Source organism: Calypte anna, chromosome 9 (genome assembly GCF_003957555.1).
Source record: "Calypte anna isolate BGI_N300 chromosome 9, bCalAnn1_v1.p, whole genome shotgun sequence".
Classification (NCBI taxonomy): Eukaryota; Metazoa; Chordata; class Aves; order Apodiformes; family Trochilidae; genus Calypte; species Calypte anna.
Window position 1 is genome coordinate 3572127 of NC_044255.1, and position 19200 is coordinate 3591326.

Consider the following 19200-nt stretch of genomic DNA (forward strand, 5'->3'; position numbering starts at 1 on the left):
CCACAGCAGAAACAAGGTTAGATCTTCTAAAATCCTTATCCTTTTCTTTTTAAAGCATAAAGGCACCAGAGGACAAAACCTCTGCACACAGCCCAGCGAGCAGAGCTGCCAGGCTGAGATGAGATCCACCATCTCCAGCTGAAATACTTAATGACTGATTAATTAATTACTTGGGGGGAGGGGGGAGAAGCTGCCTTTCTATTTGCCCCTCGAGGTACCAGACAAAGGGAATCTGAGTGACTTTTTGTTCCTTTATGGCCACATCTCTGTATTTTCCAGTAGGAGCTCAGTGGAATCAGCTCTGAGTTTGTCCCTGCCCCTCCCTAGGGATGCTGCCCCAGGCTCTGGGACATGCCCATTAGAAATGAAGAAAGGGCACAATTCACTGCAGAAACTTCAGACCAAAATAGGATTTTGACAGACTGCAGATGTCCCAGCCTATTTGAACATATTTCTTGTGAATTTTTCTCCTTCTAATGGAAGCCCTGATAAATAAATGCTCCCAGGCAATCAGCAAGCACAGCTTGTTTAATTGCCTGAAAACTACACCTTTATTGCCAAAAACAATTCCCAGTGAAGCAACCCCATGACTATATTGTCTGATATATACTTCCCTGTCCCTAAGCACTACTGATACACTGCTTTGCAAGGAGGCTTTGCTCTCAATTTTTGTTTTTCCTGGTAATAAAAAGGCCACAAACAGTCACGGGATGCTTTTTCTAAACTTTGATTGACAACTCAGTGTGAAAATATATACAAAAGCCAAAGCCTATGGACTCAAAGATGACTTGCTAAGAGCTACATACGAGAGAAATCTGCCAGGTTCTTTAAAGAAACAAAAAGAGAACTAAAGTGCCACTAGATATTTATTGTTTTTCACAGGCTGGCAGCACTTATGTATCTCTTCTTGCTTTCAGCACAGATATGATGAAATCTGATAAAAAAATTACACCGTGTACATTACATATAATAAATAGAAAACAATACAGAACAACACACAAAGAAATATTATGCTCAGTTTTTGAGGAAGCTGGGCTGTTTCATGCACTGGAATGAATGTTCATTGCATATGAATTATGAAAAACATCATAACTTATCTCAGAGCTTAACATTCAGCATCTAGATCTGCAAGCAAAGAGATGGCTGATACTTAGCAGGGAAGAAAACCAGCCCATGTATCTAACAAGAAGAAACATTTTGGAAAAAAGAGATGAGAAACAAACCGTATAACTGATGAAGTAATGTGAGATGATACTTTATTTTAATATACAGATGAATAATTTTTATATGGTAGAGTAGGAAATAAAAAAAAAATAAACAGTCCATTTGCTTTTCCTTGGCATTATAAGGCTTTCAACATAATTGTTTTAGGTTTCATTCCTGATGTGTATGGCTTTCTTGCTGCTATTTATTAATCAGCCAATAACTTTTGTATTAATTCAGTTATTATTGCTGTTTACATTTGGAGATGAAGGTGGTGAGAGCTGTTTTTGCCTTTATAGTGCTGTGAATTCGAACAGGGTCAACACAACTGTAGGAATGCTTAATTCAGTGAAAATCTCTCATACCTGAACTGCAGGCAAGCTGAGGCAAGATTAATCTTTAAGATTTCTATGACCCAGACCATTCAAACCTGCACTGAAGAAGGAACAGTCTCTGCTGTGCTAAGGACCACTTTCATCAGTCAAGTAGTCACATGGCTCCTGCATTCAAGATAAAATCAGTCTGGGGGGGAGCTGTGAGGTCTCCTAAACAGGCTATGGAGGTGATGGTGGTGTGCCCTTGGCTGTGCAGAGAACCCATCCCTTCACCTCCTGGACAGGATTACAACCACCCAAGTACCTGCGTGCAAGAATCAGCATGGGATGAACCCTGAGAGCCCTGGAAGGCTGCTGCAGGTGCCCAGCATCAGCACCCTGCCCAGCTGGGAGCAGGACCCAGCCCCTCTGCTGTGTTTCTGCCTGTTGATCTCTGATCCGCACTCAGGCAGACTGCATGGTTACCCACCTAGGAGAATGGGAATCTCTGGGATTTCCAGATGTCTTGCTTCACCCTTTCAAAAGGGATATGGAGCACCTGAAATCCTGAAGAAATGCCCTAAGTTCCCAAATGCTTTGGGTAGAAAAAAAGAGCATTTGTTTTAGAAGATTCAGCCCTACGGCAGTTCTGGCCAAGGTACTCTGTTTTATGAGACACAAATCTGTAGGGTTTGTGAGGAGTAAAAGAGGCAAGCAATAATACTTCCAAAGCTTGCTAGGGCTGACTCCCAAGTACTAGATATAGCAACAATCCTTCTAAGATGACTGCCTTTCTGTCTAGGTTTCCAATGGGTGAAACAAAGACCAGAATATTTTGAGTCTTAGTTCAAGTCAGCTACAACTTTGGATAAAAATAAAAAAAACTTGTCTCCATTTCAATTTCATATCAAACCTCTGTAACTTAATGAATTTTATAGACATCTACAAAAAACCATACGCTTTTAAATTAAGTAGTTGTTAAATGATTTATTTTATTATCCTCTATTGTCTAACCCAATTAAATTCACATTTGAGATTAAGTTATGGGTTGCTTATATTACTGATAAGAAACATCTCAGTGCTGTTCCTTCAAACATAGCTATGACAATATCCTTCATAGACAAATTTAAATGGAATTCAAGTTACATGCATTTATTAGATCACCTGGAAGATTCATGAGACTTTGGTGGGAAAAAATAAAATAAAATGTGGGTCCAGATTTGTTAAGATTTGCTTTGACATTGCTTTAAGTGTTGAAATATTGCACTGTCATCCTGAATTACAGCCATGTCCTAAGAATTCATCTCTGACTAACAGCAAAACACACTGATTCTCAAAATCTGTCAAGATTAGATTCAGGTTGACAAAAGATAAGTTAAACTTGTATAATACTGTATTATAACCCTTTGAGAATGCCCATGCAACCCTGTTGTAAATTTAAGAGTTTTTTCACTTCCCTAAAATGCCCGTTGCTTTTCAATGCAATTAAGTCTCTAGGAATTTTAACCTTGGACTCAGAATTGCTTGTGTTTGAGCTGTGAAAGACATTACACTGAAGAAAACCACAAAAACATATTTAAGAACAATTCTGAGCCAAGAAGTTGTACTCAAAAACATACAATGAGGGATTTTATGTTTATTATCAGTTGCAGCTAACATCTGCTCTATTCACAAGAAAGTGGGAGGTAAAGATATTATTCCTAACTGCTATATTTTTCTAAATCAACATGGGACTTGACTTGATCTCTTTTTGCATTACTAAAAGTTACTGTAAATTGCAACTCAGTAATTCTACTGGTATGTGAATCAGCAGCTACAATAAGCCCTCCAAAAACCTTACCTGCAAGGGATACAAATAAGTGATTATTGAATAACATACTCTAAATTTCACTTTACTTTTGGTTTGGTAAAGTGGTTATGAAATAGCCACTTATTTGCATAATCATTTTTTAAAAGAAAAGTAACTATGTGGTGAGGATTTAAGTCCCAGATGATAAAAGTAAAGAACTGCTGTTCTCCCATGAACCGGCAGTTCAATCTCAATGCCAGGCAGAAAGGGAAAATGATTATTTGTAACATGCTGGGGTTGGGATGCACCAAAGAGAACAATAATGCATTGACAACAGCTTTGTTCATGTCCGTGAGATTTAGGATTAATGATGATATTAATCTCTTTACATTTTTTGATACATTATAATAAGGAGTTAATAAGGAAATGGTAAATACTGGCAGGTTTTGGTATAAATGAATGAATAGTTTGCTACTTCTGCATGGCCAGTAAGAACCCCTCTTGCTATGGTCTGGAGCTGTCAGAGGTCCATGTACAGACATGGGTTAGCACTGGACTCAGAAAAGTTGGGTTAATGGTTGGATTAGATGATCTTAAAGGTCTTTTCCAACCAGAAAGATTTTCTGGCTTTGTGATCTGAGCCTCCCTGACCCTGCTGCACCAGACTGCTGTGCCCCAAGCCCAGGACAGCAGTGTGAGAGACGGGGGAAGGAGCCTCCAGTAGAAGTCACCAAGTGAGGAGAAAGAGCTGGGGTTCAGCAGTAAAAGACAGGAGGTAGAAGAGGAGCTTTCCAAGACAGCAGTAATTAGAATTGCTCCAGAAATGGCTAAGAGATACATCTTTTAGAAAAAGAAAATCCTCTTGATTTGAGACAGTACTCCACAACCTCAGAAAATTTATCAAGAAGGATGCTGACTTCCAAAACCTCTCATTTTCACAAAACATAATGATAGCAACAGAAAGCCCACAGGTCCCGGCTCTCTGAGATGCAGCAAGGTTGGAGTTTGTTTTATGAAGACAGAAATGTTATTGGTTTTAAAAATCTCAGCACATTTTTTGTCTTATCCAAGAATATGCTTTCCACTAGGTACTTGAGCAATACTACTTAGGTGGTAGGAGATTACTGGGGCCAAGACACATCACACCACCTACAATGCACATTTGGTGCATGGCTTTGTCCTCTGCTCTGCAGGCCTCCTGCCTCTCTGGGATTCCTTCTGTAGATGCAGTATGCAACTGCTGCTTAAAATAGTGTTGGAAATGTCAAACACTGAAGAAGATACAAAGATAACACCTTATTTTACTACTGGATAAATTTCACCTTACATATTGCCTCCAAAAAACAACAACAACAAAAAAATAATTTGATGAAAAAGAAAATCAATTTGCCCTAAAATGAGTAATGGGATTCTGTATAAACTCTTCTTCTACACAGTCTGCACACACTACTGATGCTACTTTAAACTCCTGATTTAATCGGCTTTTCAGTGTCAGTTTTTATTTGTACATTAATATCACAACTGAAATGAAAATTCAAGAAGCAGAAAACAGCTACACATGTTTGATGTCGTATGTGAAAGCCTTAGATATTTAGCAATTTCTTTGATGCTTTGATCTCTGAAGAAATCTTACTAAAATTATGATCAAAGGAATTTATATTATTCCAAGTACTTAAGAACAAACCATCTTAGGGCAATAATCAGTATTCTGTTTAATCCTTCACCCTTGGAATCCATTATTGCTAAGCACCTCAATCTGATGGGAGTTACATTTACTTAAGGATGATATTCTCCTAAAAGAGAATTAGAAGTAACAGAAAGCAAAACTTCCTACTTACAGAAACAGCTAGGAATTGGTGCTTATTCTGATTAAAAGGTGTTCTTTGAAGCTGCTTTTTAAGCATACACAATTAAAGAAAATTGGTATGCAGCATATTATGAGATAATTCAGATTTTTCTTTTTTTATAGAAGACAGGTGGGATTTTCAATACACAGCTACTTTTAATTTAATCTATTTCTGACTATTTCCTATTGTCAGTGTTTATAGAAGACTATTACACAGATGGATATATCTAATATTTATAAAGTAAATTAACACTCTGGTTTATAACATGCAAAGGTAGATAAATAATGAATTACTCTTTCCATCAATCTGACCACATAATGTCTATTTCCCTGTAATATTAAGTACTGCACCAGACTGCTTGTTGTAATCCCCCATGGCAAGTTAAATCAGCTTCATATAAAGAATCCCTAAACTGCAAACTCTGGAACAGTAGAGGAACACCAGAGCCAAGCAAGATTTAACAAAAACACTAATTACTGGTTAGATTATAGATTTACCTCCAGTGGTTGAGGAGAGGCAAAGGAGGGTTGTACTTTTGTGGGAGAAAATCAGAGATCAAACCAAGGCTCCCAGTCACAGACAGTCTTAACAACCTACCCCCATCCTGACTAAGCAATTCCTCTTTTACCCGTGACAATTATTTTTCTTCTTGCGCACCCCACCTGCAAAGGTGGACTTTGATCTTATGGGGATTTTCTAATAACTATTTATATCCCCATGCTCCATCACTTTTTAATGGTGAAAGATTATGAGTACTCTAATGTGCAAACACATCTGACTCCACACTGCTGTAAGCATTCTTCCATGCTGACAAGCAAACATGCCTATTTTAAATGAAAATCAATCTCTGTTAAATCTGCTAGCTCCACCTCATTTGGACTGGCACTGCTTTGAGAGCTAACAACCATGTGTGCTGGAGCAGTAAGCTCAGAGAACCTTGCATTCAGCTTGGAAAGACAGGAGATGCACCAAGACTGTACCTGAGGGAACCCAAAGAGATCATAGGGGCAGAAAAAATTTAATTTTGCCTCTGACAAACCCAGAAGCAGGTTCTCCTTCCATCTGTGCTGCAGCACTAGAGAACAAGGCCTGTGAAGGCAAACTTTTCCAAGGTGCATGGTTAATTCATCCTGGAGCACCATTCTGCTCTGGTTCAGCTCTTGGCTCTTCCACACTTAGAGCCCCATTCTGACTTTTAATGTTTTTATCAATACCACTGAAAAGCAGGGAGCTGTGCAAGGCAGGAGATACTGCTTCAGCACGAGAAGATCACAGGGTGCTCACACACCTTGGCTCTAGTCACAAGCATCATGTGAATTGGGGAGCTCAGGAGTTCTTCCATGTTCCTGGGGCTGTAGGGCAGCTAATCAACAGCTATGGAACAAGTCAGGAATTGGAGCAACTTCCACGGAAATAATTTAGCCTTGTTAGAGTTAACAAACTGGCTGGCAGAACAGAACCTTCTGCTGCCATTGTACTGGGCCCACTCCATGGCTATTGCAGGCTTATAGCCCTAGGACACCTAACATGAGAAGCAGCACCAGCTTGCAATTTTAGCTCCAGCTCTATTATCAAACCCAGTGATAAAATGATTTTATCTCCAAAGTTACTTACTTGATTAAAGTGCTGAAGTTTATCAATTAAATTACTGATGAGTGGGTCCAATCCTCTGACTTTCAGTTCTGGATTATTAATTTGTGCCTTCAGTCCATTGGAAACAACTCTGCTAGTGTAACTGAAAAAGAGAAAAAAACCATCAGTGCCTGGAACCCTATTCATCAGAATCAAAAGTCATTTTAAATGGGTCTTACAAAAAGCAAATATTTTGTAAATGGAGATAGAAATCTGTAATAAATATTTATGGGTTTAAATACACCAAACCAGAATAAAATCAGGTTTTTGCAGTACCATTCATCACTTCAAAGTATTCAAGTCATGAAATGAAAACAACTTCATAAACCACAGAGGTTCATTTCATTCATATTTTAATATCTGAACCTTTATAGCTGACTTTTTTGACATACCTACATGTCGTCTACATACAGCTGAGAGCTTTGAGAGCTTCTAAAAAATAATTCTTTGATAATCACAGAATCCCAGGGAATTAAAGACAGAAACTAAATCTCATGAGACTGAAGTAAAATCCAATGAAACAGCAGTCTGAGTTTGAAAAATTCTTAATCAGAGGTCAGATTTGTCTCACTAGACAAGCAGTTCACCACCCAAGTGTCCAGAGATACTATAAAGCAGCACCTGCTGCTCTACCAGTGCTCTTCACCTTGCCTTAACTGCATTAGCAACTCACTAGCCAGGGGCCATGGACAGGAATCCCCTTTATCAGATAAGGAGAGAAGCACGTGTGTGCTTGTGTGCTGAATCCAGTGCTTCCAGCAAGGATTCAAACAACTGGATATTGGCTCCAGAGCTGACCTGTGCACAGAGGATTTATGCTCAACCCATCCAGAATACACTGCAAATCCCAGAGAGATAAGGAAAAACCAGTCATGCTTTAGAGGGTTGTATGTAAAGGCCCTCATTAGTTTGGCACTCATTTGTCACAGAGTGGATCAGGGATGTTCACATGTCCACTTATCAGCTGGACAAGAGACTGTTCCCAAAGCAAACTCTCAGACTCACACCCATGCCTGGGGGATCTCATTCAAGATCCTCTGCTGTCATCCTTATAAACTGAGGGAGTCATCAGCTCTGTCCCTTTGGACTGCAGCATCAAGGGGAACATCCCACTGACATCTCTGACTTGGATCACAGGTACACACCCTGAGAGCCCAAATGTCCTGCCAGGGAATTCTTTGCTGTAATCTGATCTGTGCTGAAGCTGAGGACAGCACTTCAAAAAAAAAAGCCCAAATCCCAGAATGTGATGGGAAGATACTTAGCTCTATAAATATATTTGTCCTATCTTATAAACTTTACTTACAATGTACAAATTTTATGCAAACTGCTGGTAGAGCATACTGTAGTTTGTAGTGAGACAGGACCAGGTGCCCTGAGTTATTGATGAGTGGGTGTGGGTTCACCTGTGTCTGGCCTCCCTCCTGAGCATGTGCAGGAGCAGGGGGCCAGACACAGGTGAACCCACACCCACTCATCAATAACTCAGGGCACCTGGTCCTGTCTCACTACAGTAGTTTACTGCTGTAAAAGGTGTGGCTTAAAAAAAGAACCACCTTTTCAGTGAACTCAATGAATTTAAACTCAGGAAAACAAACAAAAAACAAACAAAATTGTTTAGAACAAAGAATTGAGGAAAATCATGTTTTCCACTGGTATCTGGATAATATTTAGAGGACAAACAGCAAGGAAAACCTTTTTCAGTTAGCTTTTTGGGGTTTTGTTTGGGTTTTTTTCTACACTGGGCCTTTTAAAGCTCATGTTCTAATTTTTCTTGGTGTGTAACTCATATAAGCAGAAACCAATCTGGAAGTCTAAACTTTCACAATGCAACAGCATTTGCAAATTGATGGTCTGATCCTGCAAGCAGACTCAGACTGCTGAACCCATGTCCACAGGAAGAAAGAGCTAAAGCTTTATTTTTTTTATCTAAAGTATTATTTTGAAGCCAAGACTTGCACAGGTCACATCAATCCACATCAATTCATTTAGACAATACTGGACGCTGCTGCACCTTACCTGCCTTTAGCTTTACCTTTGGTCACAAATCCTGTTTACTCATCACTGCTCACAATGTGAACACACATGGTTGCCCTCTGTAGATGTACAGGGCCACTTATGAGGTCACCACATTGCAAAACAGGTAAAATTTAATTTCAAGGATCAGCTTATGGCCTCCACCAGTCTGTTAAGTGATTCTCTGTGTACATTGCTGTGTCTGGTCAGAAACCCATCAACAGCAGCAAAAAGCAAAGGTTTCCCTTTGCATTGCTCTTGCCTGCTCTTCATTCCACCCCTGGCTAGAGCTTTTGGAATTTCTTTAGAGGCTTATGCAATTCTTGTCTAGGATAAAACACACAAAATTGCTTATCCCTTGGGTTTGTGGGGTTGGGTTTTTATGGGTTTTGTGGTTTTTTGCAAATGATACTGTTTTTTTCCCTGTAAATGACAAGTCTCTATTAAATGGTACTTAATAGCCTCTGAATGGCATTATAAAGCTGCAGCACTGCCTGGAGTTAACATAAACATGAACAATTCAGGGACAACAGCAGCAGCATTAATGGCAGAGTCCTCAAAGGGACCCAAAATGTGGGAAGTCAGGTTCAGTCATATATATTGCTGCTGTTATATGCAAACTCTATTTTACATATATTATTACAAGGAAAACAGAACCATTCTGCATGAGAGTTTAGAGTCCACTGAGGCAAAGGGAATAGTAACATCCATGAAGTTCTATCTGGGTTTCAGGACTCATTCTTTCAAACCCTAGAGATATGCACAAATTATGCCCAGATATTTCTGTTGCCCAGATTTCTTGTCATTAGGTTGATAATGTGAATTGCCTGAATTTCAGATGTCAGAGAAAGCATGCATGAGTTGTGTGAATCCTGCAGCATTTCCTACCTGCTTGGTCAAGCACAGCTTCAGTCACTACCAGCCCAATCTAACTGCTCCTGGGAGACCCCAGCAAAGAAGAGTTGGCCCAGCTCTGACCTGGTGTGTGACCTGCATGTCTGGCAGTGTCTAGGCAACCAATTACAGACCTTTGGCAGTGGTGAAATAAGTGGGATCTGCCAAATGAACAGCATGAAAAGCTGGTGTAAAGAGAGGCAAAAGACTGACTTGTAAAGTACATCGAAACCAACTCTTGGGTTTCCCCATAACCTGTGAGCTCTACTTCTATGTTCTGAGAGATTCCTCCTCTAACAAAGCCAAGCCACAAGCCCAAAAGACAGAGATGAACTTAAAAATGTTGTTCCAGAGCCGGTGAGAAGGGTGATGGTCCTCCAGTCATCAGAGCCAAGAACAAAGACTCTACTAGAAAAAGACATTACGTCCATCTGACTCAAACTGCTTCCCTGAAAACTGAATCCTTCTAGTAGTAGCTCTGTATCATGATTAAATACGTTGAAATAACCACTGTACATTTCCTGAAAGATAATCTGATTACTTCACTTCTTTGCACTATCAAAAACATATTTTTTTTGGACATCAGATCCTGAATTACTGGAAATGTACATTAAGATCAGAAATTGGCTTGCTTTATTTAATAACCTGCAATTTAACTGAAATATTGAAGTATAGAATTGTTAACTCTGGTTACAGTTCTAGTACTTTATTTATACTAAACTCAGAAATGTCAGCAGGAATGGCCAGGAAATTTGTATTAAAATATTACCACTGGAGAAAATCCTGAAAGTAACAGTTACACTGGAGCCTAAGGAACAGCACATGGAGACAGATTTTTCATCCAGACCTCAAGTTGCATCCCAATATTATTCAACTGATTTGGGCAAAGTTATAATACTTTAAAAAATATCAGAAAAATATAAAAAACAACCCCCTAAACCTCAGCTTTATATTATTTCATAGGAACAGTAGCAATTATTTCAGATTCTAACTAAAAGCTTATTGGAAGTCTAAAAAAATGGTAGGAGGTGAGATGGGATTGCATTTCAACTGAAAAAACATATCTTTATTTACTTGCATTTATAAAGAAAACAAAGATATTTGAGTCTAACTACTTCTTTTAAAGTAAAGCCAAATGCTAATCTGAAGCATGTTCTCTTTTACCTCCTAATATGAGAAGGGATCAAGGTATAGGATTCCCTCAAAGACAAATAAACATATAAAAGACAAATAACTTCATATTCCAGGCAAACAGCTGGAGGAGATGCATTAAGGATAGATCTAACTAACAGTGATATTAGTGATTAGACCCACAAAAGACCAACAAACAGTGCTGTTCTCACACCACCTCCTTCCCTTCTCCCTGCAGGAGACAGTACCACTCGGGATCCAAGTGGCTAAGGAAGCTTTTGGAGGTGGCTTTTCCAAGTATTACTGACCAAGCTCCAGCTGGGAAACAATTTCCATTATTTCACAGTCCTGGGGTGCTGTTACCTTGAGCTGTGCCACCAGCAGCCACTAAGCACCCAAGCTTCCATCCAGTGGCTTCTGGCCTGTTAGCTCCAGCTCCTGTCCTCACTGGAGGGATTACAGAGCATTGCACTTTGCATCCACTTTGCATCCAATGTTTTGGAACATGCTCTGAGCATGGCAGAATTACCTATATTGAAAATTCGGGTTACCCAGAACCTGTATTTCATCTCAGTGCAATTCTCTTCATTTTAGTTCTCTTTCCTCCACTTGAGTGTTTGGTCCCATATTGCTGCATGAAACACATCAAAATTCTTGTTTCATTCTGGGAGAAATGGGACACCTAACATCACAAGGCAAACCTGAAAATCTGAGCCTCACAATCAGTTCAGAGGAATCCATGAGCTGCCACAGACACCTTTATGGGATAGAAATGACTTTTGATCAAATCATCTATTGTACAGCCTTGGGAGTTGCCATATGCCACTGGCTACAAAATTGGAGATATATTTGCTGGTAATTTTCTAATTTGTTAATCACATTTTTTAAAAATGTAATTATACCCTGCACATCAAGGCAATAGTTTTGCAGCATAAATATTTTATGTAGTCTGCCTTGCATTTTTTCATCATTTTTCTTGGTACTACTTGAATAATTCCACTCTGATCAACAGGGGGTAAAATAGCAACATCTTTCTAAAACCATACTGGCAAGCTCAAATTCTTTGTGACTGAGACTCCACTGGTTTTAAAGCCACATTTAATAATTTTTTTTTTTGGCAATATGAAATGTATCTGTCCTATTTTCTGTACAAATGTGTAAGTTATTCTGTAAAACAACCCCTCTCTACACAACAGCAAAACACATTAAAAAACTGCAGACTGGACCACCTAAAAAGATGTCTTAGCCTTCTAAAAACCAACAGCTGTACAGCAGCCTGTTAAAGCCAGAGAAGTCTAAAGAAAGCAAGACACAAATTTTACAATGAACAAAATCATAGAACAGTTGAGGCAAAGCCAAACTTCACAACATCCAGCTCTGCTTTTTCATCTTTACACATAACCTCTTAAACAGGGAACAATCCTAGAGATACATGTTGTCTGTAAAACCACCCAGAAATGATTAGCACTATGCAAATAGTGACTACAATTAATTAAAATTACATCTTTTTAGGGCCATATCTTTGAAAGTCAGTCACTGACCACAGGATTTCATTTGCTAAAAAAGTTCTGAGGTAGCCTGTTTATTTCAGCAGTTTACTCAATACACTGTAAGAGCAGACATACTCCTCCCACCACAAAATGACTCAAAGGTTAAAGGGTTAGAGGGAGAGAAGGAAGAAAAGAGCTTTAAATATGTCATTTAGGAAGATGCAATGAGAAATATGGATAAGCTATTTAGCTGGCCTTGATATCCCCCAAACAATTAATTCAGTTCCATTAGGTATGGTTCACCAGATGGTGTGTTTTGTCTTGTATTTATTCATAATTTGACCCTTGGGCTGGAATGGTTTGCTTGAAATTCAATTATGGGAACCCACTGCTGATCTACATCAGCCTGTTGTGCCTCCAAATTAGTAACTTTTGGACATTTCCCTGCTGGTTCTTAGCATGAGACACTCTGACCTACAGGGTTCTGCTAGGAATGATTTTCTCCCAGTTGAAGGAATGCAGAAGTGTTCACTGACAGAGCAGTGACACAGACCCTGTATGGCTGTAGAATCTGAAATAGTTCACCAGGATAACCAGCTTTGATAAAATTTACATTTCTGCCCACTTCTTTGCAAAGTGGAAAGAACAAGCTGAGTACATGACAATTATATATCCTTTGCCTGGTTGTCATAGTTGCTTCTCACTCAGCAAGTAACTTCAAGGAAACAAAGCAAATACCTTTTTGCTGAAATGCTCTTGATGCTGAACATAATGCTCCAGGAGGAAGAGCCAGGCAGCTCAGGATTCTCCTTTGACTCAGCTGTCCCTAAAGTGCTCCACATGATGAGAGCAGCAGCCAGAAAGTGTGTGTGTGTGTGTGTGTGTCCCCTTGCTGGTAAAAGGAGCAACAGATTGTGCTTCATCTTCAAGCAATTCCTACAATAGCACCACTGAGAGAAATGCCTAGTTTCAGACTTTGGTTCATTTCTGTAACAGCTTAACAAACCTGGATTACAGTCATTAAGCATCTTGGCTGAGGGGTCTCAAAGAAAGCAATGATCAATCCGTCACTAGTACTGTTCTCTAGGAAGAGAATGCTCTTTCACTAAGCTGCCACAATAAACAGATTGTTGGGTTTTCTAAAGAAAACAATAAGAAATATATCTTGATAAATTTACTGACACACAGTCAACAGCCTGAAAGAAAAAAAACTGCCAAAGTTTGCAGATTTTGGTTTTGTCTTGTATTTCAGTTTATTTTCATCTACCCAACAATACTCCACATGTAAGTATTTTGTAAAGTTAAAGCTTAGAAAACTTAATGACTGTAACATTTATTCAGTTGGCCTGATCCATTAGATCTCTCTGCAATTAGCTCAATTAACTTAATATATTCCATGCTTATAGGAGAGGTTTCAGTCAGGCCTCTGCTCCCAGTAGAACTGCAGTAAGTAATGATGCCCTTGACTGAGTAATATCCTGCAGGAGACACTGGGCAAGGGCATGGCTTGGGAAACCTTGAAAGCTGCAGATGTTTTCAAGCCCTTGCATGCAGCACTGAAGGCTTTTGTGCCACTGTGGAAAGTCTCATCTTATAACTTCTTGGGTAACCCGAAAACCAGTGGGGCATGTGTTTGTTTTTAAGGAAAAAAACCAACATGTCATTTATGCCAGAGTACAACAAAAACAATTCTGCTGAATTCAGTGGAGTCACACAAGGGTAAAATGTGAATAGATCACATGCAAATCAGACCCTCTGTGCACAAAGACAAAAATGTTCATATGTTCTAGATGATCAGCTGAGCACAACTGGAGCAATGTTCTTCACAAAAAGATTTAGCTGTTTAAAAAATTAAAAATACCTAGATAAGAGTTCATTTTGAAAAGATTAAATAGCTGCCAACAGACCATAAGAAAGTTCAAGTCTCGTTTCGCTGCTCTGAAGATTTTGTGAAGCACACCTGACATGAGGTGAAAAGTGTCTCTGCCAGAAATATTCTAATGGGTTTCAGTGGCATCTTCACAAATAATGTTATTAGTAATTATGGGAAAGGATGAGACAAATACAGTGTGCTAATGGGAAAAAAAAATAAATCACAAAACCAAATGGTATTTTTAATAGCCTTTTTCCACTTCTCTGGGCTAAAAAACTGTCTCCTGCAGTCTATAAAGACAATTTAAAGAACAAATTATCAGAAGGCTTCAAGCAACTGGCAAATGCCACCACATGAACAGACTGCAGACCACGGTGAAAGGCAGCTCAGTGAAGGAGAGTACATGGAAGAGATCTTACCACCAAAAAAGATAAGTTCAGCAGTTTTTCCACAATCATGCTAAAAACATACTGATTCCAGCTGCAAGGAATATTTGTGAAAAGCTTCAAAAGCGTTGTAAAAAAGTTATTACAGATTAGAGGTAAAACAGCCTACGTTCTTCTCCTAGGTGTATGAAAAGTTAGTATTACCTTCAAAGCACACTGAAAGCACCAAAAAAATTGGTAGAAGTTAATTGAACAGTTTTACTGTGTTGAGAGAAGGAAAAGTACTTGCCTGGAATGACATCAGATAGGAAAGCTCTTCAGTTTAAAGTGAAATAAACTTTACAGGACATGCAAATGATACCTCTGTATCCATCAAGGTGAATAAAATGAGCCATGAAAATGACACCAACCCTAAAGCTGACAACCTAACTAGGAACTGGCAGCATGAAGACCAGTCCCCAACAAATGAATCTGAGAACCAGAACAGAAAACAGAACAAGCAGCAAACAGCATATACTTATCAAAGTAACATCTGTGGCTGTCCTAGGGGAATAAGTAAAGCTAATCTGAATCACCTTTTTTTCTCAGTAACTCTCAGGCTGGGAGAGAGCTTTCTTCAAGTACAAACAGGAGAACAGAGCTGAGCTAAGTCCTGATGGAAAATCTGATTCTACACCTCTGGGAGACTGGCAGCTTGCACCCTGTTCTGGGGACTGAGGGAAACAAATGGAAACACATGACTGCCTAACTTTTCAACCTGCCAGATGGAAGACACTACTGGAAAACAGGACTGACTCAGTAGGAAAAAAAAAAATAGTCTCAAGAGAGAAGAGAACTTGAACACTTAGAATAAAAAAAAATAAAAGCAGGCTAGCAATAAACTTCACAGCAGTAGAGAGAGAAAGATTTTTCAGTCAAGGGCTCACAATATTTGTTTGCTAGGACTTTTGGCAGGCCAAGGCAGCAACGGTCCAATTCCCTTTCTGGAAATACTGGTTGCCCATACTCAAAAATCAGGCTTGACAGATGACCACAAGTATACAAAAGGATATTCTATGATGCCAGCACAGAAAATTTTAGGAAACAAAAAGAGGAATATGTTAATTTGCACAGTATCAGATGTATATCACAGGGAGAAGACCTTGCCTGTGGCTCATTAAAAGTAAAGCTAAATAAAACATAACTAATACACATTAATGCTAAGAAGTCAAAATTCCAGCTTTTGTCATAAGTCACTTTCTCCAAATACCCTTCCTTAAACAGCGGAGATTAACAAACAGCTGACAATAATGAATTCATGACCTCCAGCTCTGTATGAACTCAACTCAGGAACTGCCCTCAGCCAGTCCTGGATGGAGCCGTCTGTCTTTGGCCCCTTCTCACTCTCCCTGCAGCCCACTGTGCCTCCCCAGGCAGTGCTGGATGTGTACCCCAACTGTTTGTCACCTTCACAACAGTGAAGCATGACTCTTGTTGACTATCAGCACTCCTGCAGCAATTTCAGGTTTCTTGTCTCCACTTTTACTGCCTTCCACAACTGGGATGCACATGTTTATCTTCCTATTCTTTTATCTACCTTGCTGATTATGCCAATGTGAACTGAGCTTTGCTTACTTTATTCTAAACCCCGTTGTCTCCCATGCCAGCCTGAAGTACCCTTTCACTTCCGCCCCTTAAGGTGTGTGTATCACTACCTGCCTTCCCCCCACCCTCAATGCATACATGACTTTTGATGTTGACAAAGCCATCAAGTGCTGCCAAAGCTGCTGCTCTGTAATGGAAAGATGCACTTAGCTGCTAATTACTGAACACAGGAAGCAGCTCAGATATAGCATTCCTTCCTTCCCATCTCATGCCAAGGAGACATCAGTACATGGAGTAGGGGGGAGCACATGGGCCCACCCTCTCTTCCAGGCTCAAGGATAAGGAAGCTGAGATTTGCACTTTCTGAACTCTGATCACTTCCCCTGGCCATTTTGGTTCCTTAGGGATGCCTCTGACCATTATGTATTCTAAACATGCACTAATGCACACACATTCAATTTAGTTCCCTTATACAGTTTTTCCAATATTTTTGTGGAGAGCTATTCCAGGCAATTCTTATCTGCTCCAGTGCCCTCACTTCTGTTCAAGTCTTAATATCTTAGAGCAGGTGTTTGGCCCTTTAGCCAGAGATGGAAGAATTATTGACCTTTTCTGGGCTGCAGGAGTGTGAGGAACACTGTGCCAATCTATTCCTATTTCCAGGTTAATAATTTCATCAGTATGATGGTGATGCTAATTTTTATATGAGTAAAATGTAAATAGGAGGCTCTAATGCTGTATAAACAGAGATCAGACACTAGGACTTCCAGATCACAGCTGAATTCATCATTCCAGAGCACCAAAGTGTTATTCCTTATAGAGGAAGTAGTATTTTATTGCAGATGCCAGGAGCTACCTGTTCATCTCACCAGATGTACAGATTTCATCCAGCTCCTCCTTTTTGCACCTGCCTAATTGGCATGGGTCAGGATCATCCACATTTATTGTTCACCTAACAGTAAAACACCATCAGCCAAAATGCACTTAGTATATTCTGCCACCACTTGTTAATAGCTTTGGGCACTGGATCAGGCTCAGTTTATATCCTGTAGACATCCTTGCTGCTAGAATTCCTCACAAACACACCAAAGCCTCCACCATAGCATTAACACAGGGATATGTTTTGAACACACTTTTTCAGTGCCAGCTTCATGGTTTGGGAACAGTTTAGGCAGGTGGCAGTTTCAGTTTGCTGCTAGCTTATACCTAACAATACAGTTTGATACAGCAGTTGAGTAACGAGCAAAAATCATTGCTTTTATCAGTCTTAAGAACACTGGAGAAAATGTCAGTGTTAGCAGCAAGTACACTCGAGTTATGGAGATTAAAATGTCTTAGCATTTGTCCTAGAGAAGTGTTTACCCAGGTCAAGGCTGAAGAGCTTGAGAGGTTATGTGGGAAACTGAGCAGCCTCAGTTCATGTTTTTGTCGTTAAATACAAAGCATTGTTTTCCTTCCCTAAGTATCCAGCACTTCTCACAAAAATAACTGCACTAGAAGAGAGGTCAAATACAGAAAGACTTTGCTGTCATCACAAATTTGAAAAAGAGAATATTTATACAAAAATCAATTTACTTGACCTATACTGTTCAATTCTTCAGCTAATATAGTTGAAGATTTATGTCTAGTTAAAACTGTTCCCTTCCACAATTCAGCTTCTCTCCCGCTTGATTTTGCAGTCAGGTCAGAATCCTGAGATCATCATTTTATACTTTGTTGCCACAGACACAAACAGCAACACAAATTCGAAGCAGGATTAACCTATATCAAAGACCAAATTCTGAGAGGAGAGAACATCTAAACAGAAATACATATGCCACAAAGTACCACACAGAAGAAAAACTAAGAAGAAAAATAAGGACAGGGAATCCTTTTTTGCCTTGCTGTAAATGCCCTCCTCTTGAAAATCCAAGTGTCCCAGAGACTGCTGTCCTAAAGAAGCCCAGTTCAACCACATGAAGCACAATCTCACTTCTGATAGTCACTTCTTCACATATTAGTGAGAACAGTAGCCACTCAGTAGTTTCAAGTTAATGGCATGTTTCCTCTAGTGTTTTGATTTCTGTTGCACTGATACCATACTCTTAGAATCCTGCAAAGAGCTCCAACACGTTGATGTTACATACAGTAAAAATACTCGCTCTAAAATCCCTGAGTAAATGAACCCAAAGTACATCATGAGACTCACTAAAAACAGACAAACTCAAACAACCTTCCCCTCACACACATTTATGTAGTACACTCACAAGCATGCTTTTTTTTTTTTTTTACTTTTTTACCTAGAAGTTGGAGACCTGGAAAGTAGAAAAATAAACAGATTGATAATGTAACATAGCTAGTAATAAGCCTAAGAGGGCATTAAGCTTAATGCAACAGAGAAAGCAACTGAAGGGCACTCAAATGAAGAACTGATGTTGCCATGATTGCAGGGACTCTCCTGCAGCCCTCAGCTACATAAAGCCCAAGCTGACCTAACTTTTATTTTTTATGTAAAGTATCTTCACAAATACTTCGTTTAGTAAGCATGTGCCACTATTCTCAGTTTATGTTTTGGTGATGAGTAATCAGAGATCCTAAAAGGACCCTGTCATATCCCATTCTCATTGGCCATCTGTACCTAAACAACTCATACTTAGAAAATGCTAACAAGCAAGGAATCAGATGCTGATCTCCACAGTCACCCACTCATCCTTTCTTCATCCTCTCTGGTTTGTAACACTGGGACTAAATACGTGTCTCTTAAACTCTCCTGGGTAAAGGCACACTGATCCCACCAGTCTGTCACCAGTCACACTGCTGGGCTGCTTGCCTCGAGGTGTAAAGGCTCACTGGGACTTTCTTCTCAGCCCTTTTTTGGCACCTTGGAGTCTCCCTTATTGCACAAGGCCAAGGAGACACTTGACCATGATTAGAACATACCCAGGCTGGCACAGCTAAGGCAAAATGAATCCTCATTTGCCCACTGGAGGCCTTAGCAAGCTGCTTTTTAATGACTGCAACCCAGAAAATATTCACCAGCACTTCACTGCATAGCCCAAGCA

The 19200-nt window shown here is 39.6% G+C and overlaps 1 protein-coding gene across 3 annotated transcripts in view; it reads right to left on the reverse strand.

Annotated features, from left to right (window-relative positions):
- LOC103531226 (glypican-5) overlaps window positions 1-19200 on the reverse strand; it is a 383665-nt gene that overhangs the window by 131626 nt on the left and 232839 nt on the right. For all 3 annotated transcript variants that reach the window (XM_030456592.1, XM_030456593.1, XM_030456594.1), the window contains exon 7: window positions 6768-6888. In XM_030456592.1, the coding sequence (XP_030312452.1) occupies window positions 6768-6888 (121 nt within the window). The remainder of the gene's footprint in view (window positions 1-6767; window positions 6889-19200) is intronic.